The following is a 20,613-nucleotide window of genomic DNA, read 5'->3' as shown; positions in this document are numbered from 1 at the left end:
TTTCGGTCGAGACCACCAGCTAAAGCTGTCAGACTCAGTGCACAGCTTTGATGTACCTTTAAAGACAATCTGCAGAATTCAAATCAAATCAAACTGTCCTTTAATGATACATCACCCAGGGGACCATTGGTGAAATTTCAACTCAAGCACAAATAATAAGTTGTTTGCTCTGAGTCAAAGTGAGAAGGTTTTGTCTGACCAAATGGAGTGCTGCCACATAGTAGCTTTCCAAACCATTCAGCTGTTGAGGGAGCTCCCTGCCATATTGTCTTAAACGTTGAGCTTTCAGGCTGAGGTGACAGGGGAGCCAGGATGGAAAAGAAGGATTGTTTTTGCGGTGAAATGATAACAGGGATAAAGATGAAAAGTCTTGTTTTTGTCCCCTGATACTGCCAGAATGATGGCAATGATGGGAAGGCAGACATGATTTGTTTTCACAGAGGAGGCACATGACACAGTGTGGGCATCTCATTGGCCTGTCACAATTAGGAAACTTTCTGCTTGAAATTTACCGCAGGCAACTGGTGTCCAAGGTCTTGGAAACAGCACCTGCTCATCATTGGGTTGCTGGTGATATATGGAGCTGCGACTTTTTACTTCAGGAATAGTTGTGGCTTAGAAGAGCAAAGCAAGTGAATGAAAATATTCTCATGAAACCTTTAGTTGACACTTTGCTGATGTTTGCCATCCAGGGCTATTCTATGGAGAATATCAGGCAGCAGCAGTGTAAACAAACTGTCTGCTGTTCTGCCGCTCTACAAGGCTACAACTAGAAACCTTCTCTTTTCTCTTGTTTTATGAAATGCAAATAGCCCCTGAAACCATGTAATTGTCCTCTCAAAAGTCTTTTCCAAATGCAAGACAAAAATAGGACTTCATATGCAGGTCGCATGCACATGGAGTATCATTTACAATGCATTGTTTGCATGCCTCAAGTATCTAAACTGAGCACATTGAAAGTATTTAATAAAAGGAGCTCATTGGCATTGATAGACTGAAGCATTGTGGCAGACAAGCTGAAACAGTAATGATTTCTACTGTTCTAAAGCTGACAAGGGTGTCCTAGCTCTGTGGGTGGTTTGCACTGTATCTTTTGTTATGAAAGTTATGAATCAGAGACAGGACCAGAAGAATAGCAGCAGATCAAGATCTGAAACCATGCCTCTGTTAAGTGTCATATCATTATGTGATGGCAGCATTATCAACACTGCAAACCACAGTGAACCTTATCTGACGTCCCTGAATCTCAGTTGTACAAAAGTCCTCTGTTTTCACAGAAACCAACAAGGGTCATCTTGCAACAGAGCCACTGAGAGCTTTCTTTCTACAGAACAAAGCATCAAAGAAACAAGATGCTGGACAGAACAAAACATGGCCTTTCCTTGTAAAAAGAGTTAAAGTCCCAGACACTTTTGTAGCAGCTAAGCTGAACATTTCTGGGTCTGGGTTGATCATATTATGTGCATGTCACACAAGTAGAGGGAAATGGCACTTGCTCTGGGATGTCTCCAATGACTATTTTGATCAAATACTTATTTAAATGTAAGATTTTAATATATTTTGTCCTCTTGGTGTTATAATACTGTTGTTGGACATTGATTTTGTAATTTCTGAAGTTCCCCAAGTAAATACTGGAATAGTATTTCGTTATGTTCGGCAGACAGGGTTGCATTGATTGGTCCTGTAGCCTCTACAGTCCCCGATCAGATGTGGCAGCAGCTTTCTTTAAAACCATTCAGGGCAATCTTTTTTAGCACTGATTGCAGTGCATGGACCTATTCAAAGAAAGTCATTCATCTACTCAGTGATCCAGTCAAGCAGCCATGGGAGCTCCTGTTTCTCCATCTCTACTGAAAACTAGAGAATGGTGACAGGTGACTCTTTATTCCATTCCAGGTCAGCATCCAACCACTTCCTACTACTTCAGCATCTTTGGTGAAAAAAAAAGGTTCCTCTATCTTGAGCCATAACAGACAATCAGCCAGCTGTTTGCCTGGAAGACTTAATTTTGGGTGAGAATTTGATGGGAAGGGATCAAGGTACCGGGAAGGGATCAAGGTACCAGCAAGCTTGTGATCTCAGTCCCGAGAAAGTGGAGGGGCTGGAGGCCTGATGGATTGCTACAAAATACCCAGACTGAATGTGCTCACACATCTACTGTAGGAACAGATAGAGATGGAGAGGAGCAGGATTTATGCAGTCTACTCCTTCTGTAGCCATTGGTGGTACAAATGAAAGAATGACCTCTGCTGGTGGCTTCACTTTTTCTGTGCCAGTGAGTGGTCTGCAGATGCTGTGTTTCTGCAGTTCTTCAGTGCAACACCAACAGGATTTCACTGCTGCTCATGAAAGAAAGAAAGAAAGAAAGAAAGCAGCCTTTTCAATAAATGCATTACATTACTTTTCAGCCAACGGCGAATTCCCACCAGTGGTCACAAGCACAACCAGGCTGCCGTTTAGACCGACTATCAAGACTACAGCCACATCCATCGGAAGCCCTTTGATGAACTTCCCCACCGCAGACCCCTGTAAGTATGAGCCTGATTGCCACAGTTAAACTGAAAGTGTGAGTGAAGCTCAGATGTGAATGCCCTCCACCCTGAAGGAGAATATTCTCCACATTGACATTTTCTGTATGTATGCCTTCTGGCTCTCTTTGTCTTTCCTGCTCTCCCCTCTGCTCACACATCAAACTCATACACACGTACGCTTGCATGCATTAATGATTCACAATTACTGTACACGTGCTGAGCATGGCACAATGTATGGGCTGCAACAACGTAAGTGTGCCCCCTACTGGTCTTTACCACATCACATCTGCGTGAGTGCTGCTGAGATCTCCTTTGGCATTAAATGGAGCAGGACAGGCAGTTTTGAAGTGTAAAATCCTCCAATTTGTCTCCTGAGAATGTCAGTGGAACCAGTTACACAGACTTGACATTTTCCACCTCATACTCTCTCTCTTCCCTGCTTCAAAAGGGTAAAGACAAGCACAGGTTCAGTTTCTATATTTAAAGTCATAAGTTAGTTACTTTCATATCAAACCAGCGCTAAAACATATTTTTCTAGCTAGTATCTTTGAAGTGTTTGAGGTATACCGGACTTCTGTGCTGTAAGATATCAGGCATTTCAGAGTAACACTATATAGAATAATCCTCAGAAATAATTTGCTAAGCATGTATACTTCACACTTCTTAGTCAAATGCTGAACAAATGTGACTTTGAGGACTGCTTTCCACTCCAAAGAGATGACTGGTATGAACTGTGTTTAGGATTGTAAGTGCATTCAACTATATCGTGTTTTCTGTCCCAGCCAGCATAGAAGCATTTTATTACATTCATTCACTGTTAAAGCCCATCAAACCAATTTTGCTGGGTCTGGAGACTGTCCTTCTATTTGAAACTGGTTAGATGAATCACACTCTCATACAGTGGTTCCTGACACATTTTCCACTTTACATCGCCAAGTTGCATTCGAACACACCGCAAAGACCACAGCCAACATATATTTTGAGCCTCCATGAGTAAAAAATAACTAGTCATACATTATATTTCTATATCCCAAGAACTTAGTGCTAAAATGCATAAAACAAACTAGCTGACCATTTTTATGCCCAACATTGGTCTTAAGTTTTAATCTGTCTCATAGGCAATTTGAAAATATGTCTGAAAGCTTTACTTTCCTTCGCACTGGTGTGGAAAAGAAAGTGCCAAAAATAAAGTGAATTCACAATACATGGGAGAAATCACTGATACATTAAGCCTGAAGAGTTGGTCAGAAGTTCTCTTACTGTCAGTTCACTCCAGATTTAACGTATACTATTATCTCTGCTCAACAGCAGTTAATAAGTACCAGCTAGGGCAAACAGTGCCTCACGCACATGACAAAAAGTAAGCTGATGTTCAGACACAACAACAACAAAGCTGAACAGCAGCCCTCAGTGAAACTTGTGGCTCTTCTTGTGCAGCGATTTGTCTGATTAAATGTCTATGATGTGGGTCACTCCTCCAACTTGAACACAGAGAGGCCTATTTGTCTCTAGACGGTCAAATGGGGATAGTAAAAGATCAGACTAATGTTTGGTTGGCTAATATGATTTGATAACTTTACAGGATTATCCACTGAACTGGAGCTACAGGAACGGGTCAGTCAGCAAACAAAGGCTACTCAGTCACATCTTTACTGCTGAACAGGAAGCGCTCTTGCTCTTGAGGAAACATTTTAAATACAATATTAATATTATGTAAGAGTATTTCACATTGAAGAGTTTGATACAACAATTTTGCTTCAAGAGCAGCAACAAATGATAAATGATAATGCTATTCCAAAGAATGTGAAACAGTTAACATGTAGCCTATTGATTTCAGTGTTAAGGACTTGGGATGAATTTTCAAGAAGATCCATAGGACATGATGTTTATGATTCTCATTTGCTCCCTTAATGCCAGCAGTAGGCAACACTAACTAATGTTAGCATAGAAGTGGAGTCTGCTTACGCCAAGAAACGACAGGCTCCCTGCACAAACTCCACGTAAACACAAAACAAACAAAAGTTTTATCCAGTGAAGCCTGTCAGGCCAAATGGGAATGTGACTGATGTTATTGGAAAACTCCTGTTTCAGACTAACATAATGCTAGTCAAACTGTAGTCTTGCATCTAGCCAAACCTCTCCAGACATTTCAGCACCATGCCAGAGCTGAAGGACTTTACCTCGTCTATCAACAAGATGGAGGCTCAATCACATTCAGTCTCATGTAGTCAAGCTGGCCGTCAGGACTATCAGGAAAAATATCGGTGGGCTAGTGGACCTTCAAGAAATCCTTTAAGTTTCTACGGTCTCTGCCAGTCTCTTTACCAGTCCTCTCTGTGTGCCTGCTATTGGGGATGTGCATGAGAGCATGCCACATGTGTGTTCCAGCAGATAGGTCTAGAGCGTCACGCCGCCGCTAGTAGAAATTCCTTCCCTGCACTCGCTGTTACGTCGCTGCCGGTCTTTCATCTGCAATCCTATTTAATCACATTCAGAACTCAACAAGGTCTGGGGGCAACTGCTCCTTCTTATGCTCCTGGTAAATTGGCTCCTTCTAACCGCCGCAAAGGGATGAATTTCTTTCCCAGTCCAACCATCACATCACTGTTTTGGCTAGTGCCCAAGATGCTCGCTCGTGCCTACTTCTGTAACGTGAGCGGACAGAAGCGCGAGCAACAGGATGTTGGCTGCATTTCACTTATTGGCCGCTGTTAAGTGAACTGCAAGGGTTTTCTGATTTTGAAATATAGAACCTGTAATGTGATTACACAAGTAATACTCAGTATGGTTACAATAAAGCCAGCAGACTTAAATCTCCTCAGAGAAACATGGGACTTTTACGATCACACTGCGCTCGCCCTTGTAATTATCATAGATATTAACTCGGGGGAAAGAAGTTGAACTTGCAGTGATATGTTGGTCATTTCAAAGACAGCCTTGAATGGTTAACATTCTCCAAGCGTCTCCCTTCTCCCCGTCTCCACTGCTGCAGCTGATGCTTTGACGTCTGCAGGGCAGGACGGCAACCCTGATGAGAGTTTTAGCTCAGCAGACCTGTCACTCCAACAAGGCTGTCTTCTTCCCCCGACACACTCAATGATTAACCCCACCAAACGTCAACGTCTCTTGTCTCCTCTCACTCTCCCTTTCATCTTTCCACTCTCTCTGCCACCATATCTGGGCCTGGCACATTTAGTTCCTTTTTGTTTCTCCATTTGTTTGCCATCATTTAAAAGCTGTTATTGACTGTCTGTACTTCCCATTACTGCCGTCTTATCCGTCAGCGTTACCCAGATCTTAGTCTGCTGTCCCACTTCTTGTTCCTGCTCTTCTTTTTTTTTCTTCACCATAACTTCACCTTAATTATTTTCTTTCTTCTAGTCCTTTCCCCTCATCTCCATTGATTTCCCACTATTCTGGCACCAGGCACTTTCATTTCTCACCACTGCCCTTCTGTGTGGCACCCGCCCTCTCTGCTGACTCATCAGTGGCTTTGCGGTGGGGGGGGGGGGGGGGGGGTGAAAAAGTCCACCTAGATGAGCTGGCTTCCCTTTCTTTCTGTGATTACTTCTCCTGATGGGAAAGGAATGCGTCGCTAACCTCAAAAAAAAAAAAGCTCTGGGCATATTTTTCTCTGGCCATTCACTGAATAAGAGTGTGTATGTGTGTGGGTGTGTGAATGACTAAGATTTGTGTTTCCAGGTTCTTTTAAGATGATAAAACAACACAATACACTGTCACGATGCAAAAAAATGTCATTATATTTACGCCTTTTCTGCAAAAATGTAGCAGGATGTACAAGCATTAGCCTCTTTGAACAGACGGCACATTTTCATATCAAAGTGTTCCACTTCTGCTCATGTAACAGACAACAACAAAAAGCACACAGTTTTATGGAGTAGACTGGCAACAAATCAAAGATATAAGGCTCATTTTCTTTTCTCATTCTCTCTCAGTTTTTCTTCTATTGATATATAGAATTGTTTTTATATTAACTACCATCACTTGGTGTAATTGTGATAACGTCATTGTTGCTATCAAACAACAATGCTAAACACATATATTTGTACATAAACACACATTACCCACACATTCCTGTTCTAACCTAATCTCCACTCCTGACTCTTATCATTACATAAAGCATCATACCCGATTATAACTACTTTATGTTTATTGTGTGTATTTCCGTCCAGTGTGTCTAATTTATTTATCTTCATGTCATCATTTTGTCTTTTATGCCATCTTTGTCATGCTTATTGTGTCTGTTTTCCTATTATTATAATTATTATTTATTATTTTGTGTCTGAAGCAATCTGATTGGCTCTTGAAAATAAATGACAGCAGATGTCGGTCCCTGAATGCTGCATGCAGTAAAGGCGTTTTGGCCATTACGTGCTCACTAATTAGTCTTTGCCTCATTGTTTACTTGTTCATATACACTGGCCTGCGGCAATCAGTGAGCTAGTTGTTGTTACTTTGGGTTTTGGAGGGAGAACATTAGTCAGTAAGACAGATATGAGACTGATAACGAGCAGTGCCATGCAAAAGAGGCTTTTGTAATTAATTGGACTCGGGTGCTCTGTAAGCTTTGTATTTAGCATTCAAGTGCATTCACGGTGTGCCAACCTTGATCCATCTTTCTAATGGCCAGCCCATGGAGGACAACTGTCACTGGATAAGGTGCATATATGCTAATAAAGAAATCAGTGTAAATTGTGTGTTTCTTTTTAACTACAGTATGTCTGGGGTTCATGTAGTTGTCTTTTAAAGTTAAAGTGGAATTTCATTGATTGAGGGATGAAAAGGGATAGCATTGAAAAACAGCTTATCAAATGCATTTGTTGTGCTTTTATTGCGCACATTTGAAGTGCTTTGCTTTTGAATGAAAAGCAGCGGTGCAGACAACACAGGGAGCACAAGACGTTGAGCCACAGTGTTTGTCCGTTGTTTGTCTGTTACAGCTGCGAATAGTTATTCTGTTAATCATGTCAAGTTGTGACTCAATAGTCTGATAATTAGACTGAATCACCTGTTTTGCCCCAACCAGTTGGTAGTGACTGGCATATCTGTCCCATCCACATCATTTTCAGTGGTGGATAAGGGCATTTAACTTAACTTAACATTTGTCATGTCGATCAAAGAAACATTATGCTAAACTAAATAGTTTTTTAAGATAGTGATAACAAAACTGATGATTCTTTTCACTGTAAACTCCAAAGAAAAACAGAAAAATATTAGTAGTGTAGAGATGTAAGAATTGCGAAGAACAGATTTGTCTCTGCCATAAGTAGAGGACGTCCTTATTTGTAAGCGGCTGTTGTTTTGCTGGAGCCATTACCACCTCAGCTGCTTGCATTAGTGCCTGGTGTGGTTGGCTGTGTTTTTTTTACACAGGTCCGCTGTTTGTCTGAACGTGGCCTTAGTCCAGCCTGCAAAGTTCTGATTGGCTCAGTTTTTCCAAACGGGGAAAGAAATGATGTGGAACCAAGCTAACCCAATCATGGCTAAAGTGTAAAAACATTAGAGCATGTAAGCCTCAAATAGCAGTTTGGCACAAAATGCCTTCTTGCACTGAGCGATGAAGGTGCTGTCCATATGTCCATTTGACAGTCCATCTGTCTCTCGCTGCATACAATTTCTTGGATATTTCTCATCAATTTTTCATCAAACTGAAAGAATCTCATCGCTTCATTCTGGCAATTTAGAACTACTCATACTGTAGACATAATTGGGTGCTTGTTTACTTGTTACAGATTGGCCTAAGCGCTGCCTTTGTCATTCATAGAGAATGACATGCTTAATGTGTCTTGTTTAATAATGTTCTGAGGAGATAACAACTGCTGGAACATTACTGTCAGTATTGCAATCATATCAGAGAGATTTTTCTAAACTGTGAGTCTCGCTCTCTCCCTTTGTCTCCGTCTTATTCGACTCATCTGTATTAATTCCTCACTGATGACAGTGTACAGCATTGGCTCCTTCTTTGATGGAGGACAATGTTTGTTATGATCATGGCAAGTTCACAGAAAAGGAGTTTCCCCAGGGATGTTTGTGTGTGTATGTCCGTATCGGTATGTGTACATGAGTGTGTGCATGTGTGTTGCTGGTCAGAAGAGCTGACGAGTGTGCACAGCTGCACACCACCTATTAGAGAAGACTATCTTCTGTGAGAGCACATCTTGTTTTTGTTTGTTCTGCCAAGTGCCTATAAGAGAGTGGCACATTATGCCATTTGTTTTGTTTTTTTTTTGTTTTTTTTTGGGGGGGGGGGGGGGGGGGGGGGCTGTGCGTGTGCGTGCGTGTTTGTGTGCGTAAGAACTCGCTCATATCGATGGCCCAACAAGCTCAATGAGCTGGGTTGAAGTGTGAAACCACCCGTACCCTGGAGAGACGGAAGAGAGAAATCGAACGTAAGACTTTGCTATTTTCAACACTAGCTACATTAATGTCAAAAAGTCAAGCTCACTCTACATAACAAGGATCTCATTCATATCAAACAGCCAAGAATTCACTTCTCCATTTAAGAAAAACTAAATTGAGATACAAAATTCAGACTATATCTTACTGTCACGTCTTTCTCTTTAGCTTGTCCAACCTTAACTGATTGCCATCTCAGAGTAACCCATTAAATACAGTAAGATTTGCATTTAAAGCACTGTTTGGCTTTGGAGGGCTTTTCTGCTCCAGAGATGGATTTATTCCCAGCTGTCTTAACTCTTTTTACCTAGCTGGGTGTGTTGAAAATACTGACTCGGGGGATCAATTTACTGCTGCTGGATGGGAGCCAGACTGAGCTCCAGTCACTCCACAATTGTTTTTTACAGTAGGAGTGCATTTGCTAAGACCAGGCTAAACTCCAAATCGTTCTGTTACCATAGAGGTGTTTCAGAGTGTTTTTCAAAGTATCAGCCTGTTTGAAATTGTCTCTGCTGGCAACACTTTGCCAAACTCAAAAGAAATGCTTGTGGGGAGACGGAGTGGAGCTCAGTATGAATTACTGATGGTGGATCACTTACGGGGTGCCCTTAGACCAAAGCAATCACGAGGATCAGACTGACAAATCGGATGCTCGACATGCAGTCCATCCAGATTTCAGCAGCAGTGCTAGTCATCATTTGGACTGGCAGTGACAGAAACAGGCACTAGAAATTATTACATCCCAAAAACACATTACTCTTTACTGTGAAAGCACAATTGCTCACCATTTTTCCACTGGAGATAATTAGTCAGAAAAGAGTGCATATTCCTATTTCATTGTTTCTAGGTAAACACACAGGTACACATATTCTAAAAATACCAGCTTCCTGCCGTTGTTTCCCCAGTCAGAGAGAGTAGGTTTTGGCGAGAGATCCTGGTAAATACTGGAATCTCTAGTCATAGGCTTCAGCTCTAATAGGCACTTCACAGCAAGCAACTTCAACAGCAAAAGGTGTTGTGGTGAAAGCATCATAAGTTTAGGTTGCACTCCTGAGACTTCTCTCAAGCTAGTTCTTCCCTTTAAAGCAAAAAGTAAGAAAAAAAAAAAAACTAAACAATGCCTATGTCTGCCATTCTAAATCTAAATCACAAACATTATTACAGTCAGACTAAGCAGCAAGTCTAAAGTCACAAAAACCACCATGTGAGTTGAACCCGTTTGACTTTAGCTGGTGTCAGATTTGCAATAATCACTCGTGTTCTGAAATGAATGATAAGCAGTCTCAGAGAGTTCACAGGCAGGCTGAGGGAGAAAGAAATGAGAACGAAAGCGGTGCTTCACTCCCTGGTGTCGTCCTCTCTGCTCTGTGTTCACAAGCCTTAAATCAGGATTTAGCACTGCGGTGTTAAGTCCTTCCGCGTCCATCTGACAAGACTAATCTCGTGCTAACTACAGTGAAAAGAACCCCAATTAGCACCAGCACGTGGGATTACAGCGAAAATGAGGAGAAATGTTTGTCACCTGTGATCCTGTCACTACCCTGCTGCAGTTGTGAATGTGATGATAGCAGCATCTCATTTGCGTAGCTTCAGTTTGAAGCCCACCCCACCCCCACCCCCCAATATGTAATAATTTGTTTCATATCTCTATATTTGGGTTTTATTGACATGAAAGCGGAGCAGTGGGGAATGTGAAGTGGAATGAATGTGAGACAAATAGAACTGTAATGAGTCTGTGGTGTGCATTGAATTTCAGCCTCTCTGTCATCTTTAAGTTTGTTTAAATGAATGTGAGACTGAATGCAGAGTGTGTCTGCGGCTGTGTGTGTTCTGTGAAGTGCTAAATGTTGTTTTTTCTTTTTCTTCATGTGCAGCCAAAAAATGGATTTTTCATACCTGTGGGGCAGTGGGCCCTGAAGGCCCAACTCCCACTCAGTGCCTCAACTCCTACAGGAACAGCAACGTCAACGTGACAGTAGGCACCCGAGGCCCCTTCAAAGGCATTCAAATGTGGCGCGTCCTGGAAACTGGCACCTACAGGTACGACTGATGCCAGAGTACAGCCCCTGAGCACATAAACATCAGACCTCACCATTATTTGTAGAGCAAATTTTTTACTCAACACCCACTCTTTGACAATTTATCTCTTTATGAAGGATCTCATTGTGTTGCAAGGCCAATCATTGGGTACATATACTTTGACTCATGAGCATTCAACACATACAGTGTACAGTACACATCTCTCATTTTTAGGCATTAGCACTCTGTGCAACTCACACAGTCTTTTTCGCAGCAATGCAGACTCTTCCTCACACCCACCTCCTCTCCTCTGTGCATCAGCAGCACATCAATCTTCCACAAGCAAACAGAGAAATATCACTATCAGATTCTTGCAGAAGGGAGCAGAGACTGGAGTAATGGCAGCTAAATAGTATGATTCACTCCACACCTGACTCCAAAATCCAAAAACTACCCACCTCCATATTCAAGTTGGTGGCCTTTACGACTTCAAAATACCTTAACAATCAGCCACAGCACCTTGACCTCAAACTGTGTACTGCCCCAAGATTAATGCTGTAATATCCACTACCTCATGCAGGATCAATATTCCTCCTGTGGGCATTCATGACAACATGAGGCGTTTAACTTGGATTTGACTTGGACTCTTCAAACAGAGATGCCCCTGAAAGCTGCTCACCTCCCACAACCACACGGAAACAAACAGGCACGCAGTTCTACACACACACCGCTAAGCTCAGCCAAAAGCCTTGAGTCTTAAAATACCTAGCAAACAACAACGTGGACCTCACTGTCATAACACATGTCCTGGAGTTTTAGAAAAACACCTTCTGTCTCCACACAATCTCCAAAAATGTGGTCTTGATTCGGCCTGGTTTAGCTGGCAGAGCCTGTAAACGAAGCTGACAGACGGCCACAGAGATGCATATGCGCTCTGCATCTCCCAAAAGTCATTAGGCAAACAGCTGAGGTAGCTACTGAGCACCGGGCAACGTTCTTTTTCTCCCCACCAAGCTCAACCACCAGGGATAAGAAATATCGAAGCACTCCCAAAAACCAATCAAGCTGTTGTTTTTTTCTTGGCAAGAAAACTGGAGCATTTGAAATTAGTGTCTTCTGCTACAAAGGTGTGTATTTGTATGTCTGTTTGTGTCCTCATGCACTGTAGTTTATGCAGTCTAGTTTTGTTTACGTATGTTTTTATAGTGTGCCATGCTAGATCAAATGGTTGATTAAAAACACTCATGGTGAAAGTGTGTTTCAGTGTTTCCAAATTAACATTGGTAGTTATTTAATGTTGCACACTCATGAAATCACTGGGGGAATACGACTGTTTATCAGCCTCAAGTTCAGTAAGTACAGTACAACCCAGAACATACAATGAAAGCATCATTATTGTTGGGTGAAAGAGTTAAACCCATAAAATCCTTTTAAAACTAAATGGAATCAACCAGCCTTCCATTTCCTCTGTCATTAGAATAATTATCTCAGTAATTATTTTTTTTTTTATTTGTGAGTTGTTTTTGTTTTCATGTGTTAAAATCAGGATCACAGCCTACGGTGCCGCTGGCGGTCGTAGTGTATTGGCCATGAGCAGGTCACATGGCGTCTACATCACCGGAGACTTCCTGCTGAGGAGAGGAGAGCTGCTTTACATCCTGGTGGGACAGCAAGGAGAAGACGCATGCCCCAATGTGAGTGTTTTTTAATTCAATGTGATTCAATGAGTCAACTATCTATGAGTTAGTAAACAGATGTTCAGTGGCGTATGAGAACCTATACAGTAGTTTACAGTTTCTCCTAAAGCAAGATACTACAAGAAAAATGAATAATTATACATTCAATTTACAGGTCTATTGTAAAATAGCTATAAATGATTCACATTTCTTAAATAATCCAATTTTTCTTTTTTATGGACCCACAAATGGGTATAACTTCACTACCCCCCATGTGTTTGTTTATTCCAAACAATGCCAATGTAGGAAGTTTAAAGTTGCTTGATAAATTAGATTTAATTTTTTGCTTGTCCACACTGTACAACCAGATAGTAGTGGAAGGGAGATTTACAGTGAGACTCAACATTCTTAAGCATTATACAAACAGGATAACTTTCAGGGGCCCTGGCAATCCTCCTCATGGACCCTGAGGGGTCCCCAGACCTGACCCACTACCCGTGCTTTAAGTTGTATCTTTGTTTTTGGCCACCAACAACTGTTAAATCTGCAATCGACGCTTGCAGAGATCTCCCCGTTGTCATTCTTAAGCTTACTTGTGTTCTTTTGCCAGGGGTGGCTGTCATCCATTATGCTCTGGAGTTTCTTCACTGGCAGCAGCGCAGCATGCTTCCTCTCACAGTTCACAACACTGAGACTAAAACCCTCACAATCCCTCCAGTCGCCAGTGAAACCATCCATCATACGCTATTTAGATGTTCTAAAATTTAGGCCTGTCCCTCCCCTGAAACTGGGGGAGAATGTAGTTGCTGAAGTTTGACACTTGTCAAACAACTGTCACTGAGGAAATGACCAACAGAGTCTTAAATGTTTCACAAAACACATACAGTAAAATATATGACTTTCTGTAGAGTTCACACAGTTCATCTGTGGGCTGTATAGGCGTTTTTATGTCTTTATGATACATGCTGTGTAAGGTAAGGTTTCTGTGCCCTTGTTTATAGTTATATTCATGTATAAAGTAACAACACATTTCCATATTAATGGGAAAAACATCATAAAACTGATCTAAGAAATGGAGGCCATGTGTTACACAAAGACAGCTACAGTAAGTCAACATAAAAGTATCCTCTACACAATATATCGGTCTTATTAATGTTCAGTTTAAGGAATTAACTGGTTAGAGCACTCATCTTAAAGACCCCCTCCAATGAAAATCATGTTTTTAACCTTGTGGGCATGTCCATATGGCGTTTCTTATATGATACAAAACATATCATGAGCAAAATAAGCAGTCAACGCCATATTTCCATCATGAAACTGCAGTGAACGAATCACTGCCTCAAAAACAGATTCAGGCAGCCAGGCTTTCATAGATCACAAACCTAAGGAACCAATCCAAACCAATAGGTGTAGAGACAGTTGTCAGTGGGGTGAGCGAGAGTCTGCATTAGCACAACTACTAACATTGTGTCAGCCACTGACGGTTACAAGCTAACAAACAGCATAAACAGTTCTGATCTGTCTGCTAGTCTCTGGTTCTGGTTCGGGTCTCCACAGACTCCTCATCTGAGTCTGGGTCTGACTGAGGCTCAAACATGAGTCTCTCCGATGTTTCTTCTAACACTAGCCATCTTGATACACACTGCTCTTATACTGAAGAAGAAGAGTGACAGCATAGAAGTACAAATGTCAGGAAAAAGTCACATTGAAAATGAAAACATTTAAAGAAAAAGCCTTCATATGAAATGTAAACGTTTAGATTAATGGTTTTCCAACATGAATTATAAGAAGCTGATGTAGCGGCCCTTTTTGTATCGTGGATGGTTATAGCGGGATATCAGGCATCTGGGTTTGTTTTCAAGAGGCAGAACATGAAGCTTTGCTGGCTGAGGTCCTCACCACTGTCATCTAGTGATTAGGTTTTAACACAGTGTGTCTTGAAGTGCTCAGTACAGCAGAGAGGGAGTGGGCTGTTCCAAACTGAGACTGAAGTCGTTTAAGGTTCCTCTCTTTTCCGTCTGTTCTGACAGTGAGAGGCAGGGACTCTCTCCAAAGGGTCACTCTGAAAATGATTTGTACTGTAGAACAGTATTTTTCACAAGTAGCCTTCCCCCTGGTGAGGGAAATGATACCCCCCTTGTCCTGACTGATACTCACTCTTTCCGTGCCTGTCTTTCTCTTTCTAGTGTGCACACACACATACCCAACGCACACACACATACCCAACACACACACACACACACACACACACACACACACACCTCGTCTCTGTCTCTCTCAGACACGAACTCAACTTTAAAGTGAAGAGCTGCCGTGACAGAACAGGCTGAGAGGGAGAGAGAGACAGTGAGGAAGACTCTCCCATAACATTTGAATGCACTGCATTTTACCCCCTCCACCCGTCAATCACAGTCACTAAAGTCCCGCCCCCTCCTCCCTCCCAGTTCCAGGTTCAGACAGATGTGGGAGTCGAAGAGAGCGATGAGTGACTGTGAGTGTGTTCGTGTGAGGTTCAGACAGAGTGAGAGGAGGAAACTCATGCCCTCTCGCTCTCGGAGTAGGACTGGCTCCAGGCGGTTCAGCAGGATAGCACACACAAGGCAGGCACATCAATTCACAAAACCTCAGCTATGGCAAAGTCCCCATACTCACATCATTTGCCAACATAATGTCCAGTTCCATTTTAATAGAGGATGTATTTCTGGGAGCCAGAGTGGAACAATTACAAGCTGGCTGACACTGGTTATTGGTTAACAACATAAATCAACTTAAAGCATAATGCCAATGGAATCATGTTAGGGTAGTTTTTACACAGATTCATACCCCTCTAAAATGCAATGCATTATTTTCAACTCATTTAACCTGCAGCAATGATAACACAGATGACCATTGTTATTGGTATGCAATAAAAAGGCCATTGGTCACATCTGCAACATAATTAACTATACTGTATATACAGTATGAATTTATTTGAAACAGCATAAAATCAACTCCTGACATGTCATATTCATTCAGTAACATTAATCCAACTCTCATGAACAGGAAGCTGCTCAGCAGTAGTGTCACAGACTTACAGTCATGTTAAACACAGAAAATCTGTAAAAAAAAAAATCAAACCACAATAGAATTATCTCATAAAGGGAACAGTGGACTTTGCTTTCCAGTTCCTGTTTGCATATTGAAGTTTCTGCTTGGTATTTGCGCACCATTGTTCTGCTAAAACCTTGGACTCACAGCAGCTGGGACTGACAGACATCAGTGAAAGCAATTCTTTGGTGAACTGACATTTGTCTCTCTCCTTGCAGTCCAACGCTGTACTGAATAAGATCTGCCTGGAACAGAGCAGCCCAATGGTGAACAAAACCCAAGTGAAAGGGGGCGGAGGAGGAGGTGGCGGTGCTACATATGTATTCAAGGTAAGAAGTTGCTGAGGGAATTACAGTCCGGGAGATGTTTTTATGCAGGACTGTGTAGGGATTTATAGGGATTCATATGATATTCCAGTGAAAAACATGTGTCTCTCTCACACACACACACACACACACACACACACACACACACACACACACACACACACACACACACACACACACACACACACACACACACACACACACACACACACACACACACACACACACACACACACACACACACACACACACACACACACACACACACACACACACACACACACACACACACACACAACACACAACACACACACACACACACACACACACACACACACCACACACACACACACACACACACACACACACACACACACACACACACACACACACACACACACACACACACAAGCAATATGCTTATTTGCTTTCTTGCCAAGAGTCAGGCTACAACCAGCAGCTGGTTAGCATATCTTAACATGAACAGTTAGCTAGGATCTGTCTGAGGGTCACAGTTTCCAACTAGCACCAGAGCTGAAGCTCACTAATTAACATGTTATGTTGCATAAAAGTGTTTCAGAGGGGTTATGTGTTGGACTACTCCTTGGGTTTCTGGAATCTCCACTGGTTACCTGACAACTGGTTTTCTTAGCAACTTGTGTGGATTAAATAAAGAGGACATAATGTGATTTGTGAGCTTTAGCAGTAGAATGTTTTTAACATATGAACAAAGTCAGGACAGCTGTTTCCCCCCTTGTAAAAAATATAAGTTGTATCAGTGTTCTCATATAACTCAGCTAGAAAGCAAATAAGTGCATTTCCTAAATGTAGTTTTTCCTTTGAGCAGAAGCCTCTATGTAAATATGTCTGTAAAAATGATGACTCAGGTGGAGAAAGGAGTGTACATGCCCCTCATCATTGCTGCTGGGGGAGGAGGCCGAGGCTACAGCAGCCAATCAGAACCCCAGCTGGAGCAGATGGACTATGAACCCAGCCAACCTGGACACAATGGGAAGTCAAACGCAGCAGGTACGCTACGCACAGCTTTGATGTGTGGCTCTGTGCATGTGAAGGGAAATACAGTTTGTGACAGCAGTTATATGTTAGTGAGAGAGATTTTTACAGGAAGAATACAGTGTATCTTATACACACTTATAGTGTATTAAATGTGTATGAGACATTGTCACCATAATGGATGAGAGTAGATGACTAATAACCCATTGCAGTGCTATAATGTGTATGTCTTATCTTTTCCAGCTTTAGGATGAGAAATGCCATGTGTTTTCTATTCCCTCTGCATGCAACTGCAATAATAAGCCAGGTTTACAGATAGCCTGGAGTGGAAGTGTTCATTTGCATATCTACCTGTACTTGTAAACATATCCATTCACCCTGAAGGTTTTTGCTTCTGTTAACATACAAGTTTCATAGATATTTCACCTCTATGTGTGTGAGTTTGTGTTTTGACAAAAGCAAAACCGTGTGGCCCTACTCATGATAATTCATGTCGGGGACTTCACTGGGCAGAACTAAGTGTAGTGTTGTATCCATGCACACTGCAGGTTCCATTACTCATGTACTTAGAGTTGACGAGCATCCCAGAAAACAAGATATTGATTTTTCACGTCTTCACAAAGCCCAACGTTTACTTTTGAGGAAACTCGTGAATTAAATATTCAGCATCTCTTTTTTTTGTTTTTTAATTTTTTTGTTTTTTAATTATTTGTATCTCTCAGGCTTCAGAAGAGAAGGAGGAAAACAAAAGGGGAAAATTAAATTGGCTGGTGTTGGGAAATATGTGAAGGATTAGTCTTAACTTTATTAGCTATAACTTTAATCTTGTGTTACCAGGTCTCTTTGAAGGGATTTTTATGTTTTTGTGGTCTCTGCTCTAACCCGTGTTGTTATCACTAATAGGGGATTGTTGTGCATGTTTATGTGAATATACGTGATACTTTGTGTGCTACATGCCACATGTATTTCTGCAGTTTAGCATTTTTTTCGCTGCTTTGACCCACTTAGGAACTCTCTTTCTCTTCCTTTGCCTCTATCACACACACTGTGATTCACAACACAACACATTACTTCACATCATATCAAATGTGTGTTTGGTGACAGGTGGAGGTGGAGGTTGGAACGATAGTGTACCTGTCAGTCAGGGCGGCAGACCACTGGTGCTGGGGGGCCAGGGTGGGCAGGCCTGTCAAAAGTTCTGGCAAACCCGTGGCGGCTTTGGGGGCGGCGGGGGTGGCTGTATGTCTGGAGGTGGCGGCGGAGGCTACAGAGGTTAGTCCAAAAGATTTCCAAGGTTTTTCTGAGAAAAAAGTTTAATAAATCATTTGTCTTGGGCTGTAGGACCCAACTGTACATCTAACAGTGCCACATGAGTTTTACACTGAATGTGACAGAGTGACAGAGTTTATACGGATAAAGGATCAGGTTGACCGATCACTGTAAGTCAGTATTAGATTATGACACTGTGTATCACTGTGTACTTCGCATAAACACTTAGTTGTGTTTGTTATGCAAGATAAACTTCAATGATCCTCTGTAGAAAACTGGGTCATTACAGCAATGGTTCATACACAGAAGGCATGAAGAAAATCAAATTATAAGAAATATAAATAACACTAATGCAAATAGGGTGGAAAGCATAGCAAATAACTGTTACTCTACATTAGAAAGCATTGGTAAGTACAAGGATGAAAGAAAAAAAAATGGGTGGACAATCGGAGTAAGTTTGACTGGGATTACAGCAGAATTCCCTTTGAATACACCATGTGTTAATTGGTGAAACTATGATGCTGAGGTTTTGTTACTGATAATTGTGTTTATGTTGCCCTCCTTGTTTCAGGGGGTAACACCTCCATAGATAACAACCCCAAACATGATGGTGATGATGGCACGTCTTTCCTGGGTCCAGAGGGAGAGCCCTTCCTCTATCCTCTGAAAGGTAATGTGACAGGATTCTAGGCCGTGTTGAAAAGATACAGACAAACCATTCTGCAGTCGAACATCTGCAGTCAACATATTTGAATTCAACATTTGATAACTTTGTATTGTTTCTAGGTGAGAGTTAATATGTTTGTACTTCGCAGAATGATGATGAGAAAAACTGTTTTTCCAATTGACATTTTAGATTAGTTTTTGTTGTGCTGCATCTGCTTTGCTTTCTACAAGCTTTTTACAAGCCAAAAAACTAATAAAGATTTGTACAGGACAAAGTTGCTTTACTCAAAAAAGGATTTTGTTAAAATGTACTACAGATATAGACAGTTGTTCCATGGAGGTCCAGAGACTGAAGTCTTTCATTCTAGCCAAAGACTATGGAACAGATTATTTATATTGATTAACATGCCTCCAGATAGAGAGAAGGAACTGATCAGTAAATTTATCTACTCTCCTTGTACATTTGAACTTGACAGGTGCTAAAACCACAGCCTGAAATTTCAGCTGTAGTGTTAAACCTATAAACCAGCCATACATCATCTGTAGAGAAAGAGAAAAAAATGAAAATGGAAAATAGAAATTAAGAGTGCTTTTTAAAATTGTCTTCCATTGGGCCGTAGTAAAGTACGCACCCATATCTCTCTCCCATTGAGCTTTAATAAGGATGATGCTGTCTAGTGAGGCAGGGCTTTCAACAGCCACAAGCCTCAATTTCTCATCAACTTTACTTCATTTCCTCTAAGAGAGAAAGATTTCAGAATGAATTTCAGCTGTAAATAAGAGAAATCTGTTTTTTCAATCTGCACAAAATGTTTTGTTTATTAAATTACACATTATCCTCATTCCTCTCCATTGACCGTGTTTATAGCACCTTTCAAAATGAAGTTACAAAGTTATTTACAATAAAAGTAAATAAAGTTCAAAACATAAAATATAAAACAGGAAGTTTAACAGCTAAAGGGATCTGACAGCAATACAAGATACAATCATAGCGCTTGCCAGGTCATAAACAGATGTTCTCTGTCCAGCAACAGTTCCCAAATACCTGCAGTGTCCACAGATAATAAAGATAGACATCTCTCCACATCATATACAGTCTACATCTATCTGTTCACCGGTTTAAGGTTTTATGATTCAAGGTTTTATATTCCTGCATAATAAACTGTTCATTTCTTGAAAGCATTTTTGGAGAAATTTGGGAGAGAGGCATGATTTATTACCAGCGTTTACCAAAAGGCCTGAATCATTATCATAACACTGAGAATGAAATATCAGGATATAATATCTGTGATTTGATAACTTTAAAGAATATCATCATTGTAAAGGTCAGGTTTAAGGGCATTTGTGGTTTGAAGTTATAATCACAAATGGCTACACCAGTAATTTCCGTCTCAGCTTGAACTGCATAGGCAGGTTGTCGAGCTCAAAAAAAACAGCAGGAAATACCGGACAACCCTGCTGTGTGTACTGAAAGACCTAAAACAGGATAAAAAATCATTTCATTAATGTTGACAGAGGCAACCGGTTTGCAATACAGTACCCTAATCCACCGGATACAGGCTGTTTCAAAACCAGTCGAATAATACAGATAGGCCTGCACAGTCATCC

General features: G+C 41.3%; 1 protein-coding gene across 3 annotated transcripts in view; it reads left to right on the top strand.

Annotated features, from left to right (window-relative positions):
- alk (ALK receptor tyrosine kinase) overlaps window positions 1-20,613 on the top strand; it is a 328,207-nt gene that overhangs the window by 286,501 nt on the left and 21,093 nt on the right. For all 3 annotated transcript variants that reach the window (XM_056394465.1, XM_056394466.1, XM_056394467.1), the window contains exons 11-17: window positions 2,409-2,528; window positions 10,823-10,988; window positions 12,514-12,661; window positions 15,949-16,059; window positions 16,944-17,085; window positions 18,175-18,342; window positions 18,911-19,009. In XM_056394465.1, the coding sequence (XP_056250440.1) occupies window positions 2,409-2,528; window positions 10,823-10,988; window positions 12,514-12,661; window positions 15,949-16,059; window positions 16,944-17,085; window positions 18,175-18,342; window positions 18,911-19,009 (954 nt within the window). The remainder of the gene's footprint in view (window positions 1-2,408; window positions 2,529-10,822; window positions 10,989-12,513; window positions 12,662-15,948; window positions 16,060-16,943; window positions 17,086-18,174; window positions 18,343-18,910; window positions 19,010-20,613) is intronic.

Source organism: Seriola aureovittata, chromosome 13 (genome assembly GCF_021018895.1).
Source record: "Seriola aureovittata isolate HTS-2021-v1 ecotype China chromosome 13, ASM2101889v1, whole genome shotgun sequence".
NCBI classification, from domain to species: domain Eukaryota; kingdom Metazoa; phylum Chordata; class Actinopteri; order Carangiformes; family Carangidae; genus Seriola; species Seriola aureovittata.
Note: the sequence above shows the minus strand (reverse complement) of the source record. Positions and strands in the feature narration are given on the sequence as shown.